General features: G+C 49.0%; 1 protein-coding gene across 5 annotated transcripts in view; it reads right to left on the reverse strand.

Annotated features, from left to right (window-relative positions):
* Positions 1-24053, reverse strand: part of SLC2A8 (solute carrier family 2 member 8) — a 128343-nt gene that overhangs the window by 69332 nt on the left and 34958 nt on the right. For all 5 annotated transcript variants that reach the window (XM_029611870.1, XM_029611867.1, XM_029611868.1 and 2 more), the window contains 2 exons: positions 16781-16987; positions 2153-2252 (listed from right to left, as the gene is read on the reverse strand). In XM_029611870.1, the coding sequence (XP_029467730.1) occupies positions 2153-2252; positions 16781-16987 (307 nt within the window). The remainder of the gene's footprint in view (positions 1-2152; positions 2253-16780; positions 16988-24053) is intronic.

A 24053-nucleotide genomic window follows, 5' to 3' on the forward strand; every position in this document is an offset into this window, starting at 1 on the left:
AAATTCCTGTCAGGAATCCTTGCAGAGCTCCTTAACCGTGTGGCTACTGCTGCGCGGAAAAAAGAAGACTGAAGGGGGACCCCTGCTGGCTGCAGGGTTAGTGCCATGTTGGGCATGCCCAGTAGGGGCCAATCAAAGTTCTAGAAACTTTGACAAAAGTGTTCCGTGATTGGGCTCCATTCTGTAATGTCACCCATATGTGAGGACTACCATCCTGCTTGTCCTGTGAGAATACATTGAAATCGGCTCAGTGTGCTGTGGTGGTCAAAAAAGCAAACAATGTTAGGAATTATTAGGAATGGAATGGTGAATAAAATAGTGGATGTCATAATGCCTCTGTATCGCTCCATGGTGAGACCATACCTTGAATACTATCTGCAGTTGATAGCTGATTCTCAAAAAAGAAATAGTTGCACTGGAGAAAGTAGAGAAAACGGCAACCAAAATGATAAAGGGCATGGAACAGCTCCCCTATGAGGAAAGGCTAAAGAGGTATAGCTGTTCAGCTTGGAGAAGAAACAGCTAAGGGGAGATATGATGGAGGTCTACACAATCATGAAAGGACTTGAACGGGTAAATATGAATGTTATTTACTCTCAGATAATAAGACTAGAGGGCACTCTATAAAGTTAGCAAGTAGCACAGTTAAAACAAAGCAGAGAAAATTCTTTTTCACTCAACGTATAATTAAGTTCTGGAATTCATTGCCAGAGAATGTGGTTACAGTGGTTACGGCAGTTAGCATAACTGGGTTTAAAAAAGGTTTGGATAAGTTCCTGGAGAAGTCCATAAACTTATCAATCAATAAGGAATAGTAGCCTGGGATAAATTTAATGTTTGGGTACTTACCAGGTACTTGTTACTTGGATCGGCCACTGTTGGACACAGGATAGTGGGATTGATGGACCCTTGATCTGACCTTGTATGGCATATCTTATGTTCTGAATTAATATTAAACTGTTCAGTCTTTAAATATTCCACAATCGCAGGTAAGAGTTTCAAAAGTACTGGCTGTTTAAATTTGTTTTAATTTTAGAGTTTTTCCTGGGTCCCTCATGATGCAGCCCCTCCAGCGAAACACAGCCGTGTTGGGAAGCTGTACCGATGTGAATTACCTTTAAAATAAACAGCCAGTAATTTTGAAACTCTTACCTGCGATTGTGGAATATTTAAAGACAACAGTTTAAAACTTATTCACCCACACTTACATTGTATTACTGTTTTATGTGCGATTTCTTTACTCCACCCACACTTTGTGCTTATATCTTATGTTCTTAAATGACGATGACACCAGTCTAAATGGAGGATTTTATTTCATCTCCAAAATTTGGTTTCAAATGTTTTTAATCCACGGCGAGACCCAATGAACCCCCACCCAGGAGTGAACACTTGAATTAGAAGTGGAGTTTGCTACTGTGGTCACAGGTTGTGATTTTTCAGTCCAATTCCTGACCTCCAACTAGGTGCTAATAATTCTCTGCCTAACCTGTCAAGTACTGTGTTACACGCAATCATGTTCTATTGATTCTTATGCAGAAGTTGCACAACAAAGAATAGGTTTGTAGCTGTTCTGCTCCTTGATTACAAGGACACAGCTTAAACACCTCTTGGGCCAAGATAGGAGTTCAATTTAATACACTTCTAGACCTTTAGAAAGTATCTCAGAGATTCTGTATTAACACACTCCCTTTCCCTATATTAAGGAGCTAATTACATTGTAAATTGTTTATTATTCTTGTTATGTTTTTAAGCTATTTTCCATTCTGCCCTTGGTTACCCCCCCCCCCCCCCCCCCCCCCAGTTCTCCTTCCCTGTTGATATGTATTTTCAAACCTTTTGTTAGAATGTGAACCGGTATGATGTCCCCACTAATACCGGTATATAAAAGTTCCTAAATAAATAAATAACACATGCTGGTAAAATATAAAAAGGTACCATAACGATTTGTCTCTGATGTACAAACAAACCAGCATCTGCAATGGGGCAACAATGCATTTCATTTTATCAGTCCTGCCACAGTCTAAGTACTGAAGTTGTGGGGGGGGGAAGAGGCATACTTTCAGATCTTTTTAGGGCTTGTAAAACATTATTTCTACAGCTAATTTCAAGTCTTTGGTATTCCCTCACCTTACTGCCAGGGGTCTTCAAATACCTGCTGAGTATGCTCCAACAATGCCTGTTACAACCATCAGCTGGACGCATGATCCCAGTGCCCCTCGAACTCTCGGGTGAGCTGTTTCGGAAATGTACAGCTATGATCAAAAGGAGGATGCGAAAGGGTTAAAAACAGGGTGTGTCGATGTGGAAAGAAATAAGGTCACCTTAAAAGAAGAAACACTGATAAAATTCACTGTTTTCAATTAGTTGCCAATTTCAGGGCAATTTTAATAGACTAATATTTAGCTTTTAGCAACACAGAAAACCCAAAGTATGAAGTAAATTAAAGCTACAAGTGTAAGCAATTGTTCACTCTTTGGTATGCAAATGGTATTAAATGGAGAAATTACTTATCTGAGAATTTTGTTTTCCTTAATGTAGACAGATGGACTCAGGACCAATGGGTTATGTGCTCCCCTATCAGCAGATGGAGACAGTCAGGTTTCAAAGCCGACGTCACCCTAGATACACCCCTGCAGTGACCTCAGCCATTCGGTACTCTCTTCCAAAGCCATTGTGGACATACTACTGAAAAATTTAATTTGAACTTTGATACAACTTAATGGCGAGATTACTTACCTGATAATCTCGTTTTCCTTAGTGTAGGCAGATGGACTCAGAACGAATGGGTATAACGTGCTCGTGCTAGCAGTTGGAGACAGATCTGACGTCAGCACGTAGTACATATACCCCTGCAGGAAGTGCAGGTGCTCAGTAATCTTCCTTGCAAAAGCATTATGAATATATGTGTGACTGACCGATTGATTAACTGAACAGGATTAACCTGACCGATTGACAGTAGCTGGAGACCGCCAGTGTTCTCAACCGGAAGGCGTCGATATCCGGCAGGGTGGATGCCCTATGTAAGGAGACATGGCTTACCTTGAACGGTGAATCCCCATATATATCGGCAGCCGGGCGGGATGCTGAGTCCATCTGCCTACAGTAAGGAAAACGAGATTATCAGGTAAGTAATCTCTCCATTTCCTAGCGTGTAGCAGATGGACTCAGAACGAATGGGATGTAGAAAAGCTACTCCCAGACTGGGTGGGAAGCTGCCCGAGGTACGTTTAGGATTGCCCTTGCAAATGCTGTGTCCTCCCTGGCCTGGACGTCCAGACGGTAGAATCTGGAGAAGGTATGGATGGAGGACCACGTTGCTGCTTTACATATCTCTGCAGGCGACAGCATCCTAGTTTCTGCCCAGGAGGCCGCTTGTGCTCTGGTAGAGTGAGCCTTGACTCGTAGAGTTGGTGGTTTTCCCGCTTCTACGTGGGCCGCCTTGATAACTTCTTTGATCCAGCAAGCAATAGTCGCCCGTGAGGCCGGTTCTCCTTGCCTCTTCCCACTGTGAAGGACGAACGGGTGGTCCGTCTTTCGTACTGTTTCCGACATTTCCAGGTATCTGGACAGTAGCCTGCCGATGTCGAGATGACGCAGTATTCGACCTGCTTCCGATTTCTTCAACCCTTCCATGGTTGGCAAGGATATGGTTTGGTTGAGGTGGAAGCGTGAGACTACTTTGGGTAAGAAGGAAGGAACCGTGCGAAGGTGGATAGCCCCTGGGGTGATTCTGAGAAACAGATCGCGGCGTGCTGAGCATACGGCCAGCAAGAACACCATCTTCAAGGTTAACAAACGGAGGGACAGGCCTCGGAGGGGTCTGAAGGTGGGTCCCGCTAGGAATTTCAAAACTAGGTTGAGGTTCCACAGGGGCATTGGCCATTTCAGTGGCGGGCGAATGTGCTTGACTCCTTTCAGGAAACGTGAAATGTCTGGGTGTGTGGCAATGCTGTTGCCGTCGCACCTGGGGCCGTAGCAGGATAGCGCTGCCACCTGAACCTTGATTGAATTGAGGGACACACCCTTCTGAAGCCCATCTTGCAGGAAATCCAAAATGATGGGGATTTTGGCGGCATGTGTATTGGTGCTGCGAGTTTCGCACCAGGCTTCAAATATTCTCCAGATCCTTATATAAGTCAGTGATGTGGAGAACTTGCGTGCTCGGAGAAGTGTATCTATTACCACCCCCGAGTATCCCCTTTTTCTCAGCTGAGCCCTTTCAATGGCCAGACCGTAAGAGAGAATTGAGCTGGATTCTCGTGGAGGATGGGACCCTGTCGCAGCAGGTCCCTGTGAGGGGGCAGGGGTAGAGGATCCCCTGCCAGTAGTCTTCTCATGTCTGCGTACCAGGGTCTTCTTGGCCAGTCCGGGGCCACCAGAAGAACTAGGCCTCTGTGACGCTGAATCCTGTGTATAATGGCGCCCAGCAGGGGCCATGGGGGAAAGGCATATAGCAGGATCCCCTGAGGCCATGGCTGCACCAGGACGTTGATCCCGTGGGATAGAGGATCTCGCCTGCGACTGAAGTATCTGGGTACTTGAGCGTTGGACCTGTCCGCTAGTAGGTCCATGCCCGGAGTCCCCCACTGATCCACAATCATCTGGAAGGCCGTGGATGACAGCTGCCATTCCCCCGGGTTTAGGCTTTCTCTGCTGAGGAAGTCTGCCGTGGTGTTGTCCTTCCCGGCGATGTGGACGGCGGAGATGTCCTGGAGATTTGCTTCCGCCCAAGCCATCAGGGGGGCTATTTCTAGGGATACCTGTCTGCTTCTGGTTCCACCCTGTCGGTTGATGTATGCCACCGTGGTGGCATTGTCCGACATCACTGACTGCTCTATTTCGAAGTCTGTGGGCAAATCGTAGGCAGGCTAACCTGACTGCCCGTGCCTCTAGTCGGTTGATGTTGCACCCAGACTCTTCTCTGTTCCACCGCCCTTGGGTGGTTAGTTCTTCGCAGTGTGCTCCCCAGCCGCTCAGGCTGGCATCTGTAGTGAGCAGGGTCCAGGTTGGGGAGGACATTTTTGACCCCTGGCTCGTGTGGCCGGGCTGCAGCCACCACCGTAACAGATTCCCGTACTCTGGCCGGTAGAGGTAGATGCACGGTGTAGTTCTGTAATCGTGGGCTCCACCAAGATAGGAGGGCGCGCTGTAACAGTCTCATATGAGCCCGTGCCCATGGCACCACTTCCAGAGTGGACGCCATTAGGCCGAGGACCTGTAGGTAATCCCAAGCTGTGGGCCGGGTGGTGCTCAGCAGATGTCTGTAAACGATTGCGGAGTTTTGATCTCCTCTTGGAGGTCAGGCTGACTGTCTCCCTGGGTGTCGAATCGGACTCCTAGGTATTCCAGCGACTGCGAAGGCTGTAGGGAACTCTTGTTTGTGTTGACTACCCATCCCAGGCTTTCCAGAAGAGATATAACTGTTGGTTGCCCGGTGGCTCTCCTCCGGTGACTTTGCCCTGATCAGCCAATCGTCTAGGTAGGAATGGTTGAGGATTCCTGCCTTCCTGAGTGACGCCGCCACCACTACTATTACCTTGGTAAAGGTTCGCGGCGCGGTGGCTAACCCGAAGGGTAAAGCCCGGAACTGAAAGTGCTGTTTCAGGACTTTGAAGCGTAAGTAGCGCTGGTGATCCCGATGGATTGGGATATGCAAATAGGCCTCTGACAGATCCAGGGATGTGAGATACTCCCCTGGCTGTACTGCGCTTCGGACTGACCGCAGAGTTTCCATGCGAAATCCTGGGACCCTTAAGTGCCGGTTGACTGACTTGAGGTCCAGGACGGGTCTGAAGGTGCCCCCCTTCTTGGGTACGATGAAATAAATCGAGTAATGCCCCGAATTTATCTCCCATGCAGGCACTGGGATTATGGCTTTTAGGGACAGGAGCCTCCACAAGGTAGCTTCCAGTGCCACCCTCTTGAGGGGTGGACAAGGAGATTCCACAAACTTGCCCGGAGGGGGATGAAGGATGTCCAGGTAATACCCTTCTCGGATGATGGCGAGGACCCACTGGTCCGAAGTAATCTCGACCCATCTGCGGTAGAATAGGGTTAGCCTGCCCCCTATGGCTTCTTCCCCCAGATGGGTCAGCTGATTCTCATTGTGGGGTGCGGCCGGGACCCGAACCCGAGCCAGTTCCCCCTCTTGTTGTGCCTGGTCCGAAAGGACTGGTTCCTGGTCTGAGAACGAGGTGCTTGGTAGCGAGTCCTGTAGGGGTTGAAGCGTTGAGAGCTTCTACCTCTGGATGGCCTAGGAAAAGGGCGCTGGTTCCTCCTTGACTTGTCTTCTGGTAGACGGGGTAATGGAGAAGCGCCCCATTTGTTAGCCAATTTCTCAAGGTCGCTGCCGAACAGGAGGGATCCCTTAAAGGGCATTCGTGTAAGGCACGTCTTGGAGGAGGAGTCTGCAGACCAATTTCGTAGCCAGAGCTGTCTCCTGGCTGCCCCTGAGGATGACACTCCCTTGGCTGCCATATGAACTAAGTCGGAGGCAGCGTCAGTGAGGAACGAGAGAGCTGATTCCATTTCTTCTCCCGGGGTGTTGTTCCTGGCTTGTGATAAACAGGAACGCGTCACCACTGTGCAGCAGGTCGCGATTCGTAGGGACATGGCTGCCACCTCGAAGGCTTGTTTCAGGATGGCGTCCAGGCGCCGGTCATGCGCATCCTTGAGGGCCGCCCCTCCCTCCACTGAAATGGTGGTGCGCTTCACAATTGCGCAAACTATGGCATCTACCTAAGGGCACGCCAGCAGCTCCTTAGTTGCCGGGTCCAGGGGGTACATGCTAGACAAGGCCCGACCCCCTTTGAATGAAGCCTCCGGCGCATTCCACTCCAGATCAATTAGCTGCTGTGCTGCTTGAAGGAGGGGAAAATGGTGAGCCGTTTGATGAAGGCCCTCTAGCAGGGGGTTCATTCTAGGTTCCCCTGGGGTGCCTTGGCCCAGGATAGCCAGCTCCAACAGGCATTGAGAGACCAGGTCTGGGAGATCCTCCTTAATAAAGAAGCGTCTCATGGTTCGATACGGCTCTATCCCCAAGGGAAGTTCTCCCTGCTCGGGAAGCTCGCCTTCTTCCTCAGAGCAATCTGAATCCCCATAAGTGGGGCTTCCGGGTGGCGAGTGGCCGTGCCTAGGTCTAGAGGGTCCAGGGGCAGGCTCATCTGGTACGTATGGGTCCGTACGGGGATCAGACTGCATTTTGACAAAGGCATGAATCCCCTTGAATAATTCCACCCAGGAGAGCGAAGCAGAGTCTAGCCTCAGGGGCACCAGGTCTCTAGGGTTCCCCGGCTGCTCACCTCGGCCTGCTAGGTCCGGGGTGTTCCCTGAGGAACTGGCAATTAATCTGGGCTGGGACCGGCCTTGGCCTGGAACTCCCAGGGCCTCCTCACATTGGGCACATAGGGAGTCTGCTTCCTCGCTCTGTGTGGCTCTGAGGTGGCATGCTGAGCAGAGGCCTAGAGCTCTTATGCCTGATTCTGGAGGTGCCGGCTCTGTGGACGTCTGGGCTCTCATACGCTCCATTGCGTCTGTTATCTCTATGCGCCGGTGCACTCCCCGCCGAAAGTATGCGCCTTATAATATGCGCGAAAGCTGTGCGCCTATCAACGTGCGCCTAGCAACGCGCGCCTAACATACGCGCCCGTTGCCTGTGCGCTTAGTCTTAACACTAGATCGAGGCAGATGGCGAGCAGGCAGGCAAAATGGCGGGCTTCCAGACCCCGCTAATCCTCGCTCTTCGGAGACCAAAGTAAAGATGTACGCCTTACCTGATTTTCGGCGCTTCCCGGCTGCGGAGGGAGAGGGTGATTACCGTCACCGCCGCACTCGAGGAAGTGCACCCGCTGCCTCTAAGCCGCGCCCGAACTCGTCTTGCTTGGGGGCCAAGTCCTCACCACAAACGGATCGGGACCGAGGCTGCCTCTATGCCGCGCCCAAGCCCTTCTCACACGGGGGCTAGGTCCCTGCCGCGATTTGGCCACCGGACCGAGGCTCTTACCTCCGAGGGACCACGGAAACCACCTCGGGGAACTCAACTGGGGGAGGGACCCGAGGGTATCACCGCAGGAGTGCAGGGCTCGTCTTCAGGTAGGATTCTTCTATGAATTTAATCGTTAGAATTTGGAAAAAACGCTCAGCGAGCCTGAGGTAGCTCCAAACTGCTTTGGAGACGGAAATTACTGAGCGCCTGCACTTCCTGCAGGGGTATATGTACTACGTGCTGACGTCAGATCCGTCTCCAACTGCTAGCACGAGCACCCTATACCCATTCGTTCTGAGTCCATCTGCTACATGCTAGGAAATACTTGATTAAAACTTGATTGGAACGTGATTAAAACTTGATTAAAAAACTGGAGACCATAACTGTACTTAACCACGAAAGCGCTGGATCCCAGCAACACTACAGATGCCCTGATCTGGGAATAGGGAGACGGCTTACCTGCACTCTTGTGGGATAGAGATGATTTCTTTGTATTGTTCATGGGCAGGATGATGAGTCCATCTGTCTACACTAAGGAAAACAAAATTATCAGGTAAGTAATTTCTCCATTTCCTAGTGTGTAGCCAGATGGACGCAGGACCAATGAGATGTACAAAAAAGTTACTCCCGAACGGGGCAGGAGGCTGCCCGCGGTCCAGTTAGCACCGCCCTCGCAAAGGCTGCATCCTCTCGCGCCTTGATGTCCAGGCGGTAGAACCTGGAGGTGGTGTGTAAGGAGGGCCACAACGCTGCTCGACAGATATCAGTGGGAGACAGTTTAGCTTCCACCCAGGATACCGCCTGGGCCCTGGTAAAATGAGCTTTGACCTGGAAGGGTAAAGGCTTCCCTGCCTCCTCAAACTCCCTTGATTACTTCCTAAATCCAGAGAGCTATGGAAGTTTGCGAAGCCACTTTGCCCTGTCTCTTTCCCCCGTGAAGAACAAACAAGCAATCTGTCTCACGCACCGGTCTGAACGTTCCAGACACCGCACTAAAAGTCTACCAACGTTTAGATGGCGAAGGCGGCGGTAGTCTTCTGTGTTCATGTGTCTATCCGGGGACAGTAAGGAGATGGATTGGTTCAGGGGAAACTCAGACTACTTTTGGTAAGAAAGAGGGGACAGTGCAAAGCTGTACTGCACCTGGAGTAAATCGAAGGAATGGTTCCCAAGACAGCGCCTGTAGCTCAGAGATGCGATGAGCTGAGCATATTGCCACCAGGAATACAGTCTTTAGTGTTAATAGGCGTAGTGACAGACTGCGCAGTGGTCTGAAGGAAGGCCCTGCCAAAAGGTCCAATACCAAATTGAGGTTCCATAAGGGGACCGTGGCCACTTTAAGGGTAGTCGGAGTTGTTTAACCCCTTTTATGAAACGGGCCAAGTCCGGATGCACCGACAGACTGGTTCCGTTCACCTCATCCCTCAAGCAGAAGAGGGCCTTCCACCTGGACCTTCAGGGATTGAGGGACAATCGTTCAGGCCATTCTGTAAAACTTCCAGGATATGGGTGATCCTAGCCATGCATAGGGGCACCCCGTGTTCCTCACACCAGGCCTGTACATATGCCAGGGACGTTGAGAACTTCCACGCGCAGAGCAATGTGGCAATCACGGTCGCAGAATATCCACGCTATGTCAGGCAAGCCTTCTCAAGGGCCAGACCGTAAGAGAGAATAGAGTTGGATCTTCATGATGAATCGGACCTTGCTGGAGAAGGTCCTTGTAAGGGGGGGGGGGGGGGGGGGGGGAGGGAGGCCAAGGGAACTCTCCACGAGAAGCCTCTGCATGTCTGCATACCATGGGCGCCTGGGCCAATCCGGGGCCACCAGAAGGATTGCGGATGATCTTGTCCAATAGAAGCCACGAAGGGAAAGCGTACAATAAGTCCTCCTCTGGCCAGGTCTGGATGAGGGCATCGATCCCTTGGGAGCGCTGATCTCGTCTGCGACTGAAGTTCCGGGGAACCTTCGCATTGTGAGATGTAGCCAGTAGGTCGAAGGATGGGAGGCCCCAGCGATCTACTAGGAGCTGGAAGGCTCTGGTCAACAACGTCCATTCCGCCGGATCCAGGCTTTCCCTGCTGAGAAAAAGTCTGCTCTGACGTTGTATTTTCCCACGATGTGGGAGACAGAGATCCCTTGTAGGTTTAACTCCATCCATTCCATAAGGAAGTCTATTTCCAGAGACACTTGGTGGCTTTTGTTTCCTCCCTGGCGGTTGATGTAGGCAACCGTTGTAGTGTTGTGCGACATCTCACAGATTGCTTACCCCTGGAGCCTGTGGCTGAACTGCAGGCATGCTAATCTGACCACTCGCGCTTCCAGGCTGTTTATATTCCAGTTTGCCTCTTCCTCGGTCCATCGCCCCTGGGTTGTCATTTCCTAACAGTGAGCTCCCTACCCTCGAAGGCTCACATCCATCGTGAGGACAATCCAGCTCGGTGGGGCAGGCTTACACACTTGCTTAGGTGAACTTCCTGTAGCCACCACTGGAGCCAAGAGGATACTTCCATTGGTAGGTGGAGGCGAATCAAGTAGTCTTGAGACAATGGGTTCCAGCATGACAACAGAAAGTGTCGGAGAGGCCACGTGTGCCCTTGCCCATGGTACTACTTCCTGTTCATCAACCGATGCACTTGGCCTACCAGTTTCCTTCTCCTCAAGGGAGGGAGGGAAGACCTTCGTCCTGCTTGGTATCGAGTTGGACCCCCAGGTACTGTAAAGACTGAGAGGGCTTGAGGTTGCTCTTGTCCATGTTCACGACCCAACCGAGTTCCTGTAGGAAAGAGCTGACTGCTGGTAACATGGAGGCTTTCTTCCAACGACCTCACCCGGATCAGCCAGTCATCCAAGTAAGGGCGCACCAGGATCCCTTCTTTTCTCAGTGCAGCCGCAAAGACCACCATAATTTTGGAGAATGTTCTAGGGGCGGTTGCCAGGATGAAGGACAATGCCCGGAACTGGTAATGGCGGCCCAGTACCGCAAAGCGTAGAAAACGCTGGTGGTCTTGACGGATTAGAATATGAAGGTAGGCCTCCAAGAGGTCCTGGGAGATTAAGAACTCTCCTGGTTGCACTGTCATGATGACGAAGCGAAGAGTTTCCATGCAGAAGTGAGTTGTCCGCAGATAAGAACATAAGAAATTGCCATGCTGGCTCAGACCAAGGGTCCATTAAGCGCAGCATCCTGTTTCCAACAAAGGCCAAAACCAGGCCACAAGAACCTGGCAATTACCCAAACACTAAGAAGTGTTGACGCTCTTGAGGTCCAGGATGGGTCGGAATAAACCCTCTTTCTTGGGCACGATGAAACAGATGGAATAACGCCCCATATTTACTTGGGATATGTGTCAGAGTTATAGCCCTCAGACTGAGGAGGCCTTATCAGTCTTCCTGGTGCCAGTTTCTTGTGCTGGGAGTGGCAAGGTGACATCATGAACCTGTCCCGAGAGATTCTGCAAAATTCCAGAGCATAACCTTCTCATATGATGTCCAGTACCCATTTGTCTGATGTGATCTCGACCCACCGCTGACAGAAGAGGGATAGTCAGCCCTGTGGAAGGGTCGGGCAAACTTCATTGGAAAGTTTGGGTCGAACCTGAGCCCGAACCTGTTCCTCTTTTTGGTTGTCAGTTCTGAAAGGACAGACAACTGAAATGACTAGTTTCTGTAAGGCCGGAAGCACTGGGAGCCCCTGGTCTGACCCCTCATAGGTAAGGGGTGCTGTGACCTCTTTCTTATCTTCTGGTAGCCAGAGTACTGGAGATTCACCCCACTTACTGGCTAGCTTCTCCAATTCGCTTCCGAATAGGAGGGATCCTTTAAAGGGCATCTTGTTGAGGTTCGCCTTAGAAGTTGCATCCGCTGACCAATTTTGCAACCATAGCTGTCTTCTGGCTGCCATTACTGAGGCTACTCCTCTGACCGAGGTACGCACTAGCCCCGAGCACTAGATCCACCAGGAAGGCTGCAGCGGGTTTGATCACCTCTCCAGCATGCGCCCCTGAGCAGTCTGCCTGTCTTGAGAGAAGCAGACACAAACGAGTCACCAGGGCACAACAGGAAGAGATCTGCAGTGTCATTGCTGTCACGTCATGACTTGCTTAAGGGTGGACTCCAACCACCTGTCGTGTGCATTCTTAAAGGTCATTCCTCCCTCTAAAGGGACAGTTGTTCGCTTCGCGACAGCAAAGACCAGGGCATCCACTTTCGGGAAACGCAGGCGTTCCTTGACCGCTGAGTCCAGAGGGTTCAAATCCTCCAAGGCCTGACCTCCTTTAAAACTTGTTTCTGGGGCATCCCATTCCAGGTCAATCAACTCCTGGATGGCTTCCAGCTTTGGGAAATAGCAAGAGGCTTTCCGTAGACATTCCAGGATGGGGTTCTTTTCGGCTCTGACATAGGATCTGTGCCAGGAACTCCCAGAGTCTTCAGGGAGTCTGGGAGACTAGGGCCGGTAATTCATCTCTGTGGAAAAGTCGAAGCATGGTCCGGTATAGCTCCAGGCCTGGAGGATTTCCCCGTCCTCCAATGAATCACTGTCATCTGTGGTGTCTGGGTCTCTGTCAAGGATACCCTTGGGCAAAAGAAGGGCCAACAGGCACCTAATCTGAGACATTAACGTCTCCATCCTCACCTGAGGTAGGGAAACCTAATCCACAGATGTGTCGAATCGTGCTTCTAGAAATTCCAATACCTGGGACGGAACCAGTTGGCTCTTGGCGTAATTGTCAACCCAGCCTAGCGAATGCAGGCGGTTCAAAACAGACTGTACCGCCACCTTGCTAAGCTCCTCCAATTTCACCTGAATGAGCCAGTCGCCCAGACAGGAATGAACTAATATCCCTTCCCGCCGCTACCGCCATCACCTTGGTGAAGACCCATGGAGCCGTCGCCAACCCAAATGGTAGGGCACAAAACTGTAATGCTCTCCCAAAATCATGAAGCGCAGGAACCTCTGATGGCGTTCTTGGATTCCTATGTGAAGGTAAGCTTCAGTCAGATCCAAAGAAGCCAAAAATGCGCCCTTGTGGACGGCCGCAATGACTGATCTCAATGTCTCCATCCGAAACCTCGGGACCCGCAATGCTCTGTTGACCTTCTTCAAATCCAAGATCGGACGGAATTAGCCTTCCTTCTTGGGGACCACAAAGTAAATGGAATAATGACCGGTCTGATGCTCAGCAGATGGAACCGGGACAATCGCTCCCAGCTCCTTCAAACGAGAGTGTTTGAAGAATAACTTGTTGTTGTGCCAGGGACCCGCAGGGAGACACTAGAAATAGATCCCGAAGCGGGCGAGCAAAATCCAAAGCGTAACCGTGATTTATAATATCTAGAACCCACTGGTCAGAGGTTACCTTGACCCACTCCTCGCAAAACAGGGAGAGATGCCCCCCGATCTCCGGAACAGAGGAATGGGCCGGCGCCCCTTCATTGGGGAGCTTTGTTGGGGGCGAAATCGTGAGAGGCTCCGGTGCACTGAGGTCGCCTGCCTCGAAAGGAATGTGCCCATGCTTGTGACCTTGCCGATGTTTGCCGGGGAGCAAAAGAAGAACCTCTCCCTGAATGGAAACAGCGCTAACCGCGAAAACGGCCCCGAACGCGCCAGATGGGAGAGACTGTCTAGGCTTGTCCTCAGGGAGCTTGTAAACCTCGTCGTCTCCCAAGGCTTTAATAAGTTGTTCCAGCTCATCTCCAAACAGCTTTCCCTTGAAAGGAAAGGAACACAGTTGAGACTTAGAAGAGGCATCAGCCGACCAGCTACGGAGCCACAGCAGCCACCTTACGGAAACCGAAGACATGGTACGCGCAAAGGTACGGAGAAGAAGATCATACAATGCATCCGCCGTATAGGCAACCTTTGATTCCATGCAGTTCGCCTGATTAGCCTCACCCGGGGAAGCTCCTGGGACGAGAGCAATTGCTGAATCCAGGGAGGGTAGCCCTCTGCATAAGACTGCTACAGACAGCGGCCTCACTCCTAGCGCAGACACCTCAAAAATTCGCTTAAATAAAATTTACAGTTTTCTATCCTGAAGATCCTTGAGCGCTGCCCCTCCCATCACAGGAATCATGTGTTTAGCTATGGCCGTGATGGCCGAGTCCACCTTAGGAATCTTAAGAAGATCCAAGGACTCATTAAGCAGCAGATAAAGCTTTTCCATGGCTCTGCTAACCCGCAAGGAGGCTTCAGGTGAATCCCATTCTCGGGAAACAATTTGGAAAAGTTTCGGATGAAACTGAAAAGTTTGAGGCAGAGCTCGAAGCCCCGATAAAACCGAATCTCCAGGAGAAGGATCCGTCTCTGCTTGAGGAGTTGGAATCTCCAGTTCCTGAAGCACATGTGAAATTAACGGATCTAGTTCCTCCTTGCTGAACAAACGGAGCACCTGCGGATCATCCCCCTCCACATCAGCGCTGAGGCGCTGGATCCGCAGGTGCGGAGGACCCCTGATCCGGAACAGAGAGGGGAAGCCGAGGCCCAGCTCTCCCCTGGTCCACAGCAGATTTAAAAAGCTTAGCCGGAGGAGGCTGTGCTTTCCAGTCAGTCAGTTTCAGCTTCTACATATGCTTTATGAAGCAGCAGGACAAATTGCGAGGAAAAAGGGTGCTGCCTCTTTAAGGACCCCCCCCAGAGGCAAGCTCGAGGGAGGAGCTGAGTCAGGCTGCAAATCGCGGGGTCGATGAGGGCTTAATGATGGCAGGGAGAGAGGAGGGAGATCCTCTCCTTCCAAGGCTTGATCCGCATCGGGACCCGACACAGGCATGATGGCCGCCGCTCCCGTGCCGAGCGGGACGGGGCAGGCCTCTGCCTCCCAGTTGCCTGAGTGTTCCTCGAGCCGCGCGTTTGCAGCAGAGAGGAACTCTGCCACAAAATCGGCTGCTTACCCCTGGGGATACACCGGGAGCAGAGGCCTTCGCGGGAGAGCCGTGCCGACAGCTCCCCACAAGCCTCACAAGTCGACCCACGCAGCATAAAAAGCACGCGAAAAGAAACTCAAGCAGTCGGGTGAAAAAATGCACCCCCTCTGGAGACCCGGGAGATCTCGGCAGGCTAGGGCTGATGAAGGAAAGGTTTGTCTGCAATTTAAAAACGTCTTTCCCTTTTTGTTTTTGTTGTTTCAATCAGCCACCAAACAGGGGAGTAAACCTCCCTGATCAATAATTGCCGCACCCAACAGAGAATTTGACTTCTCTGGGCTAGTATGGAAGGGGGGGGGGGGAGAGTAACCAGCCCACTGGTAAATACTCCCCCCCGGCTCACCGGGCTAGGTACAAGTCTCCGGGGATAATGGCTTTAGGGCAATGCCCTGCCTTTAGAAAGCGTTCAGTACACCATGCCCGTCTGACAGGACTGAAAAGAGTTATTTTATTTTTTTATTTATTTTTACTCAAGGTTGATCTAGCCAAACGTTTAAGGTTTCTCTCAAAAACCAAACCTGTCAGAAGAAAAAATCAATCTGGATATTTGACAAGGATCAGAACCGCAGGTTATGCTCTCTTGCATCTGCTGGAGTCAGAGAGATACTGAAGGATCGCAAGTGGCACACCAGTATATAGAGGAGTGCTTTCAGCTTTTCTCTGATTCCATCTGCTGGAAGGGAGGCATAACCCAGCAGTCTGGACTGATCCTGGTACATACAGGGAACTGTACTTTTACATTTAGCCCCATGACAGTCATGTGTTCAATGTGTCACGCATGTGAGAACTATCTGTTAGGTGTGTCCCAAAAGACAAAAGGTTGAGAACCAGTGTGCTAGAAGATGGAGAGATACTGAATGGCTGAGGTCACTGTAGGCATATATCTAGGGTGACCGTCAGCTTTGAAACCTGACTGTCTCCATCTGCTAGCAGGGGAGCACATAACCCATTGGTCCTGAGTCCATCTAGCTACACGCTAGGAAATTATTATTGTAGAAGGAAACAAAAAGCATATATTCAGTGGTATCTAACAAAAATAACCAAAGGAATTTTCTTATTCACAAGTAGGTTTCAGCCAGACAAGACTCCTGTATTTCGTAATAGGACCTGCTTTCTTTTTTTTTTTTCCATGAGAAAATGATTCTTTGCCACTCAAGATGTAGGTTTAGGTCTAGTTCTTCTACACAAATAATAAATTCTCTGGGTTTGTTTTTTGTATTTTATCCCTTTTAGAACCCCTTTCCCTGAAAAGATGTGTGACTTAATTTCCCTATCCTGCCAAGGACTAGCTAAGAAGTGCCCTGAAAGGCTTAACTCCTGTGTGGTTTTTTTTGCCAGTAGGGGTGCTCCTATAGCAGCAGCCGTCTTTCCCACTCAGAACCTAAGAGCTAAAACTCCATGAGATGTCCGTTCCTCACTGAGCTGGACTTTCAAACAATCCTTGTGCACTATAACAGTATGCCCAAGTCATGTTGAAATAATGATTTTAACAATAAAAGTATCATACTATGCATACCACATTTTGCATAAAAGATGTACATTGCACAACCTAGCTTTTATTCTAAATGCATCACCATGTGTACTGTTGCTCCTTGGGTGGGAGGGAAGAGGAAGAAAACAAAGACAAAAGCTCCTCTTATCCTCTTTTCTACTCCCCCCCCCCCCACCCCAAAAAAAACCAAAAAACCCTTAAAAATTCACTCAGTGCATTTTGCCAGTGCGCCGTTAACCACAAATAAGTTGTCTCTTTTCGATAACACAGTTTTCCTTCACTTAAAAACATTGTCTTTGACACACACTTTCACATTAACATATCCAAATACACTTGAACTCTGCAAATTAATAAAGGAAATGTAAACTGATTTCACTTACAGGAACGACAAGGGAAGTGACTCCACTAGCCAAACCTGTCAGCATTCGTCCAGTGTAAAGCAAGTAGACGTTCTTAGCAGAAATTATTGTCATGAACCCAAAGATGAACGGAACAGAGCAGAGCATCAGGCTCAGCTTTCTGCCAAGTCGATCCACAAGCCAGCCTCCCAAAAGTCCACCCATCACAGCTCCTATTGTCACGATAGACTAAAGAACAGACAAACAAAAGGGCAACAATTAATATCCTACATGCGGTCTCCAATGTGTTTGAGACATCACTTTAGCTCAACATTAATCCAGAATGATGTTTTAAAAGCGAGTAGCATTATGATTTAACTGTTAAGTAATATTATTATGATCGGTAAATGATAACCAATTATTTTGGCATAAAGAGTGCTACTATTAATGTGTGTAGTAATGTTTTTAGGAAGTTTTTATGAGTATTAGTGTCTAGTATATTTATTTGAATTGTATTATCCTGAATTGTATGTTTGGTTTGTATGATTATTCTACTGAATTATGAAAGTTTTCTTAAATTGTAAATTGCCTAGATCTATATATAGGCAGTATATTAAGCTTTAACAAACAAAAATATTTGTGAAATTCAGCTGTTTAAAAAAAATGAAGTAGATTGTTAATTATGATTTTTTAACTGCCTTAAGAACATGCCATATTAGGTCAGATCAAGGGTCCATCAAGCCCAGCATCCTGTTTCCAACAGTGGCCAATCCAGGCCATAAGAACCTGGCAAGTACCCAAAAACTAAGTCTATTCCATGTTACCGTTGCTAGTAATAGCAGTGGCTATTTTCTAAGTCAACTCAATTAATAGCAGGTAATGGACTTCTCCTCCAAGAACTTATCCAATCCTTTTTTAAACACAGCTATACTAACTGCACTAACCACATTCTCTGGCAACAAATTCCAGAGTTTAATTGTGCATTGAGTGAAAAAGAACTTTCTCAGATTAGTTTTAAATGTGCCACATGCTAACTTCATGGAATGCCCCCTAGTCTTTCTATTATCTGAAAGAGTAAATAACCGATTCACATCTACCCGTTCTAGACCTCTCATGATTTTAAACACCTCTATCATATCCCCCCCTCAGCCGTCTCTTCTCCAAGCTGAAAAGTCCTAACCTCTTTAGTCTTTCCTCATAGGGGAGTTGTTCCATTCCCCTTATTTTGGTTGCCCTTCTCTGTACCTTCTCCATCGCAATTATATCTTTTTTGAGATGCGGCGACCAGAATTGTATACAGTATTCAAGATGCGGTCTCACCATGGAGAGATAGAGGATTATGACATTTTTCATTTTATTCACCATTCCCTTTCTAATAATTCCCAACATTGTTTCCTTTTTAAAGGAGCTTCATTCAAGGCATTGTAAAACATATTTAAAGTGGCCATGCACTCACAAAAGTATAATAGTAATACCACCTTCTTAATAATACAAATGCACAAGCAGTGTGCAATAATAGCAATAACTTGTTTACTTCATTTGTTCAATGTAAAAACTTCATTTTATATTCTGTTCTATGTAAACCGCTAAATGTAGCGATAGTTACTGTTCCTTGTAAACCGGGGTGATATGTATATTATACAGGAACCTCCGGTATATAAATTATTTAAATAAATAAATAAATAAATAATACATGGTTAGCAGTAGAGATACATAAATAGTAACATAACCACAACCTTAAATATAAATTTTTGGCTGTAGTGAAATATGAAAGCAGAGTGTCAAAATGCAAGTTAGTAGCATGCAGAATACCTATGGAAAGTCATGAATTAGTTTCCTCGATTACAAGCCTAATGGAAAAGCCAGATTTGCATCATATAGAAGAATTTGCAGAATAAATTTTATTCCATACATGTATCTGAATACTTAGTAGCAACTTGAACCCTTTATGTAATTAAGCTTTAAGAACTAAATCTGAAATATGTCAAAATAACCACCTCTCCCCGCCTCAGGGTAGTTGTGGGCAGGAATTGCTGACCTCTGAAAGAAGGAGAGCTCGGTATTTTACTTAGGATAGCCTCCTCTGCCCTGGATAACACTGTTTTCACATTTTCTTTTTCAAAATCAACTGCAAAAATGGAGGAAGCATAAGAGGAAGTGAAGCTAGGAGGATTTCAGTATTTGTGTAGTGCAGCATGTGCATGCTCTCTCCAGGCTGTTTTACCAAACTCTAATCAAAAGCATTTTCTTCCCATCCACTATACTCTATGTAAACAGCAAATGAGAGCTAGGGCCAGCTGAAGAACCCAAAAAAAAAATTTAAAAAAACCCAAAGGAAGAGGAGAAAAAAAAAAAAAAAAAAAAAAAAAAAGAGGGATTTGTATTGGAGATATTACTGGATACTTTTGTTTTCCTTAGTGTAGCCAGATGGACCTAGGACCAATGGGTTATGTGCGTCCCTGCTAGCAGATGGAGACTGAGTCAGGTTTCAAAGCTGACGTCACCTTAGATATACCCCTGCAGTGACCTCAGCCCTCCAGTATTCTCTTCAAAAACCTTTGTGGAAAAACAATTGAAAAACTTGATTACAAATTTGATTAAAACTTGGCTAACAACTTGATTACAGACAGACAACAATAAATGTACTCAAAACATAAGTACTGAATCCCAGCAAGATTATAGATGCCCTGATCTTGGGATTGGGTGACAGATATACCCCGTAACTTGTTGGAATCTAGATTCACCTCATGGGAGATTCCTTGGTGCCATTCTTGGGCAGCCATGGATGGGATGCCAAGTCCATCTGTCTACACTAAGGAAAATGAAATTATCAGGTAAATAATTTCTCCATTTCCTAGCGGGTAGCCAGATGGACTCAGGACCAATGGGATGTACAAAAGCTACTCCCGAACGGGGCAGGAGGCTGCTCGCGGTCCAGTTGCACTGCCCTCGCAAAGGCTGCGTCCTCTCGGGACGGAACGTCCAGGCAATAGAACCTGGAGAAGGTGTGCAGGGAAGACCACGTCACTGCTTGGCAGATGTCGACGGGAGACAGAAGCTTAGCTTCCACTACTTGGGCCCTAATGGAATGAGCTTTAACCTGAAAGCGCACTGGCTCCCGTGATGACCTCCTTGATCCAGCGAGCTATGCTAGCCCATGAAGCTGCCTAGCCTTGTTTCCTTCCACTGTGAAGAACAAACAAGCGGTCCGGTCCGTCTTGCACCCTGGTTCCGAGATTTCCAGATACCGCACTAAAAGCCTACTGACATTTAGATAGTGGAGGAAGCGGTAGTCTTCTGTGTCCTTGAGTCCATCCAGGGATGGTAAGGATTCAAGTGAAACTCCGAGACTACCTTAGGCAAGAAGAAAGGAACGGTGCAAAGCTGTAAGGCTCCTGGGAAACACTCCTCTGGATAATTCCAACACAATGCCTGTAGTTAAGAGATGCGACTAGCCGAGCATATCGCCACCAGAAACACAATCTTCAATGTTAACAGGTGCAGGGATAGACTGCGCAGAGGCCAAAAGGAAGGCCCTGCTAAAAAATCCAGTACTAGATTAAAATTCCACAGGGGGTCGGGCCTTTCCTTTTAGGAAACAGGCCAAGTCCGGATGCGCAGACAGACGGGTTCCTTTCACCTCGTCTCTAAAACAGATGAGAACCGCTACCTGGACCTTCAAGGAGTTAAGGGACAACCCTTTATATTCAGGCCGACCCATAAAAATTCCAGAACCATTGGGATTTCGGTTGTTCGAGGGGCAACCCTGTGTTCCTTGCACCAGGCCTTAAATATTCTCCAGATGCGCACATATGCTAAGGACGTCGAGAAATTCAATGCGCAGAGCAAGGTGCAAATTACTGCCGTGGAATAGCCATGCTTCATCAGGCGTGAGACAAAATAGAGTCGGGTCTTCGTGAACGATCGGACCTTGTTGGAGCAGGTCCCTGTGCAGAAGGCGGCATAGAGGGGTCTCCACCAGAAGCCTCCGCATGTCTGCATACCACGGGTGTCTGGGCCAATCTGGAACCACTAGAAGGACCAGTCCCCTGTGATGTTTGCTCTTGCGAATGACCTTGCCCAGCAAGGGCCACAGAGGGAAGGCATACAACAAGCCCTCCTCTGGCCAGGCCTTAACAAGGGCGTCGATTCCCAGAAATCGCTGATCTTTTCTGTGACTGAAGAATCAGGAGACCTTTGCATTGTGAGATGAGGCCAGCAGGTCGATGGATGGGAGGCCCCAGAGATCCACCAGCAGCTGAAAGGCTTTGAATGACAATGTCCATTCTCCTGGATCCAGATTCTCTCTGCTTAGAAAGCTGCTCTGACATTGTCTTTTCCTGTGATGCAGGAGGCCGAAATCATCCATAGGTTCAAGTCTGCCTATCTCCAGGCACACCTACTGGTTCTTGGTTCCTCCCTGGTGGTTGATGTAGGCTACATTGTTGCGTTGTCTGACATCACATGGACTGCCTGACCTTGAAGCCTGTGGCTGAACTGTAGACACGCTAATCTGACCACCCAGGCTTCCAGGCTTTTATGTTCCAGCGTGCCTCTTCCTTGGTCCAACGCCCCTGGGTTGCCAGTTCCCGACACTGAGCTCCCCACCCCCGGAGGCTCGCGTCCATCATGAGAACTAGCCATTCCAGAGGGGACAGGCTTATACCCTTGCTCAGGTGGGCTTCCTGCAGCCACCACTGAAGCCGGGCACACACCTCCATCAGTAGGTGAAGGCAAATTGAATAGTCCTGGGACAGCGGATTCCAGCGTGATGGCAGGGAGTGTTGGAGTGGACGCATATGCGCTCATGGTACTACCTCCAGGGTTGATGCCATTAGCCCGAGGATCTAAAGATAGCTCCACACCATGGGGTGTATGGTGTTCATCAACTGGTGCACTTGACACATTTTCCTTATCCTCGAGGGTGGAAGGGAGACCTTGTCCTGTTTGGTATCTAAACAAACCCCCAGATACTCTAGGGACTGGGAGGGCTTGAGACCGCTCTTGTCCATGTTCACAATCCAACCAAGCTCCTGAAGCAGGTTACCTGGAGGCTCTCCTCTAACAACTTTGCCTGGATCAGCCAAGTATGGGTGCATGAGAATTCCCTCTTTCCTCAGTGCTGCCGCCACAACCACCAAAATTTTGTAAAATGTTCTGGGGTGGCTGCCAGGCCGAAGGCAGCACCCAGAACTGATAATGGCAGCCTAGAATCACAAAGCATAGGAAACACTGGTGGTCTTGTCTGATTGGAATGTGGAGGTAGGCCTCCAAGAAGTCCAGGAAGGTTAAGAACTCTCCCGGTTGTACGGCCATTATGACGGAGTGTAGAGTTTCCATGCGGAAACGAACTACCTGTAGATCCAGGATGGGGCGAAAGGAACCCTCCTTCTTGGGTACAATGAAGTAGATGGAATAATGCCCCATATTTTCCTAGAATTATAGCCCTCAAATTGAGGAGCCTTGACAAGGCAGATCCCACTGCCAGCCTCTTGTGCTGGGAGTGGCATGGAGACACCATGAATATGTCCCGTGGGATGCTGCAAAACTCCAGCATGTATCCTTCTCATATGATATCCAGTACCCATTTGTCTGACATGATCTCGAACCACTACTGGTAGAAGAGATATAGTCGACCCCCATCTCCTTGTCCCGTGGATGGGTCGGAAAAACTTCATTGGGGAGTTCAGGCCAAACCTGAACCTGAACCAGCCCCTCTCTTCAGTTGTCGACTCCGAAAGGACTGAGACCTTCCCGAGGAGCGAGACATCTGAAATAATGAATTCCTATAGGGCCGGAAGCACTGGAAAGCCCTGGCCTGACCTCTCATAGGCAAGGGGTGCTGTGGCCTCCTCCTCTTAACTTCCAGTAGCCAAGGTACTGGAGATTCACCCCACTTACTGGCCAGGTTTTCCAATTCACTACCGAATATAAGGGATCCCTTGAAGGGCATCTTTGTAAGGTTTGCCTTCGAAGTCACGTCCGCTGACCGATTTCGCAGCCATAGTTGTCTTCTGGCTGCCACTACTGAGGCCACTCCTCTGGCTGAGGTATGGGCTAGGTCAGAGCTCACGTCCACTAGAAAGGCTGCGGCAGGCTCCATAGCCTCTCTGGAACGCGACACTGAGCTATCTGCCCCTCTTGAGAGAAGCTGGCATGAGCGAGCCACCAGGACACAACAGAAAGCAATCTGTAATGTCACTGCTGTCGCATCAAAAACTTGCTTAAGGATGGACTCTAACTACCTATCATGTGCATCCTTTAAGGCCACTCCTCCCCTCCACTGGGATAGTGGTTCGCTTCAAAACAGCGCAGATCAGGGCTTCCACTTTAGGGAAACACAGGTGATCTCTGGCCGTTGGGTCCAGGGGGGTACAGGTCCTCCAATGCTTGACCTCCTTTAAAGCTAGCTTTCGGGGCAACCCATTCCAGGTCAATCAACTCCTGGATGGCTTCCAGCATCGGAAAATAGCAAGAGGTTTTTCATAGAGACACCAGGATGGGATTCTTCTTTGGTTATGTCATAGGATCCATGCCAGGAACTCCCAGAGTCTTCAGGGACTGAGAAACCAGGGCTGGCAATTCATCTCTATGGAAAAACTGTAACATGGTCCGGTATGGCTCCAAGCCTGGAGGGATTTCCCCATCTTCCAACGAGTCTCTGTCCCCTTCGTCATCCATGGTGTCTGGGTCCCTGTCAGGGATACCCTTGGTGAGATGAGGCATGTCTCAAGGCATGCTGAGAGAGCGAGGCCTTCCTGGCTGGGGTTCGGTTAGGGGCAGGATGGACTGACTGTGCCTGTACAAAGGCTCGAAGGTCTTGAAAAAAATTCTACCCAGGAAAAGGCCACCAGGTCCATACCTAGCCCAGGAGGAACTGGGGTAGGTGCCACTGAATTGCCCTCTCCCAAGGTGGATGCAGCCCCAGGATTACTCAGGTCCAGAGTGCTACCGGATAAGATCGTGGCTGACCCATTTTCCGAATGGAAGGAGCCAGGCTTGGAAAAGTTCTGGGAGTCTAAACCTCCCTGGTCCTCCTCACAATGCTGACACGGGAAGGACTCCAGGTCAGCGTGTGCAGCCCTAATATGGCAGGCAGCACAAAGAGAATGTCGCTTGTGCTTCTTTTCTGCCGGAGCCATAATCAACAGTAACTTATGCGTTCAGCTGGCTAGCGCCTGAATTCGAGCGTGTACAGATCCATCCCAGTACGTGTAAGTATAAGCCCCTCTAAGCGCGAACATACGCGTGATGCTAGGTGCACAGCGCGTACGTAAAGCCAACTCGCACCACGCATACCGATGGTCTATGAGGG

The sequence above is a fragment of the Rhinatrema bivittatum genome, chromosome 8, assembly GCF_901001135.1.
Source record: "Rhinatrema bivittatum chromosome 8, aRhiBiv1.1, whole genome shotgun sequence".
NCBI lineage: Eukaryota > Metazoa > Chordata > Amphibia > Gymnophiona > Rhinatrematidae > Rhinatrema > Rhinatrema bivittatum.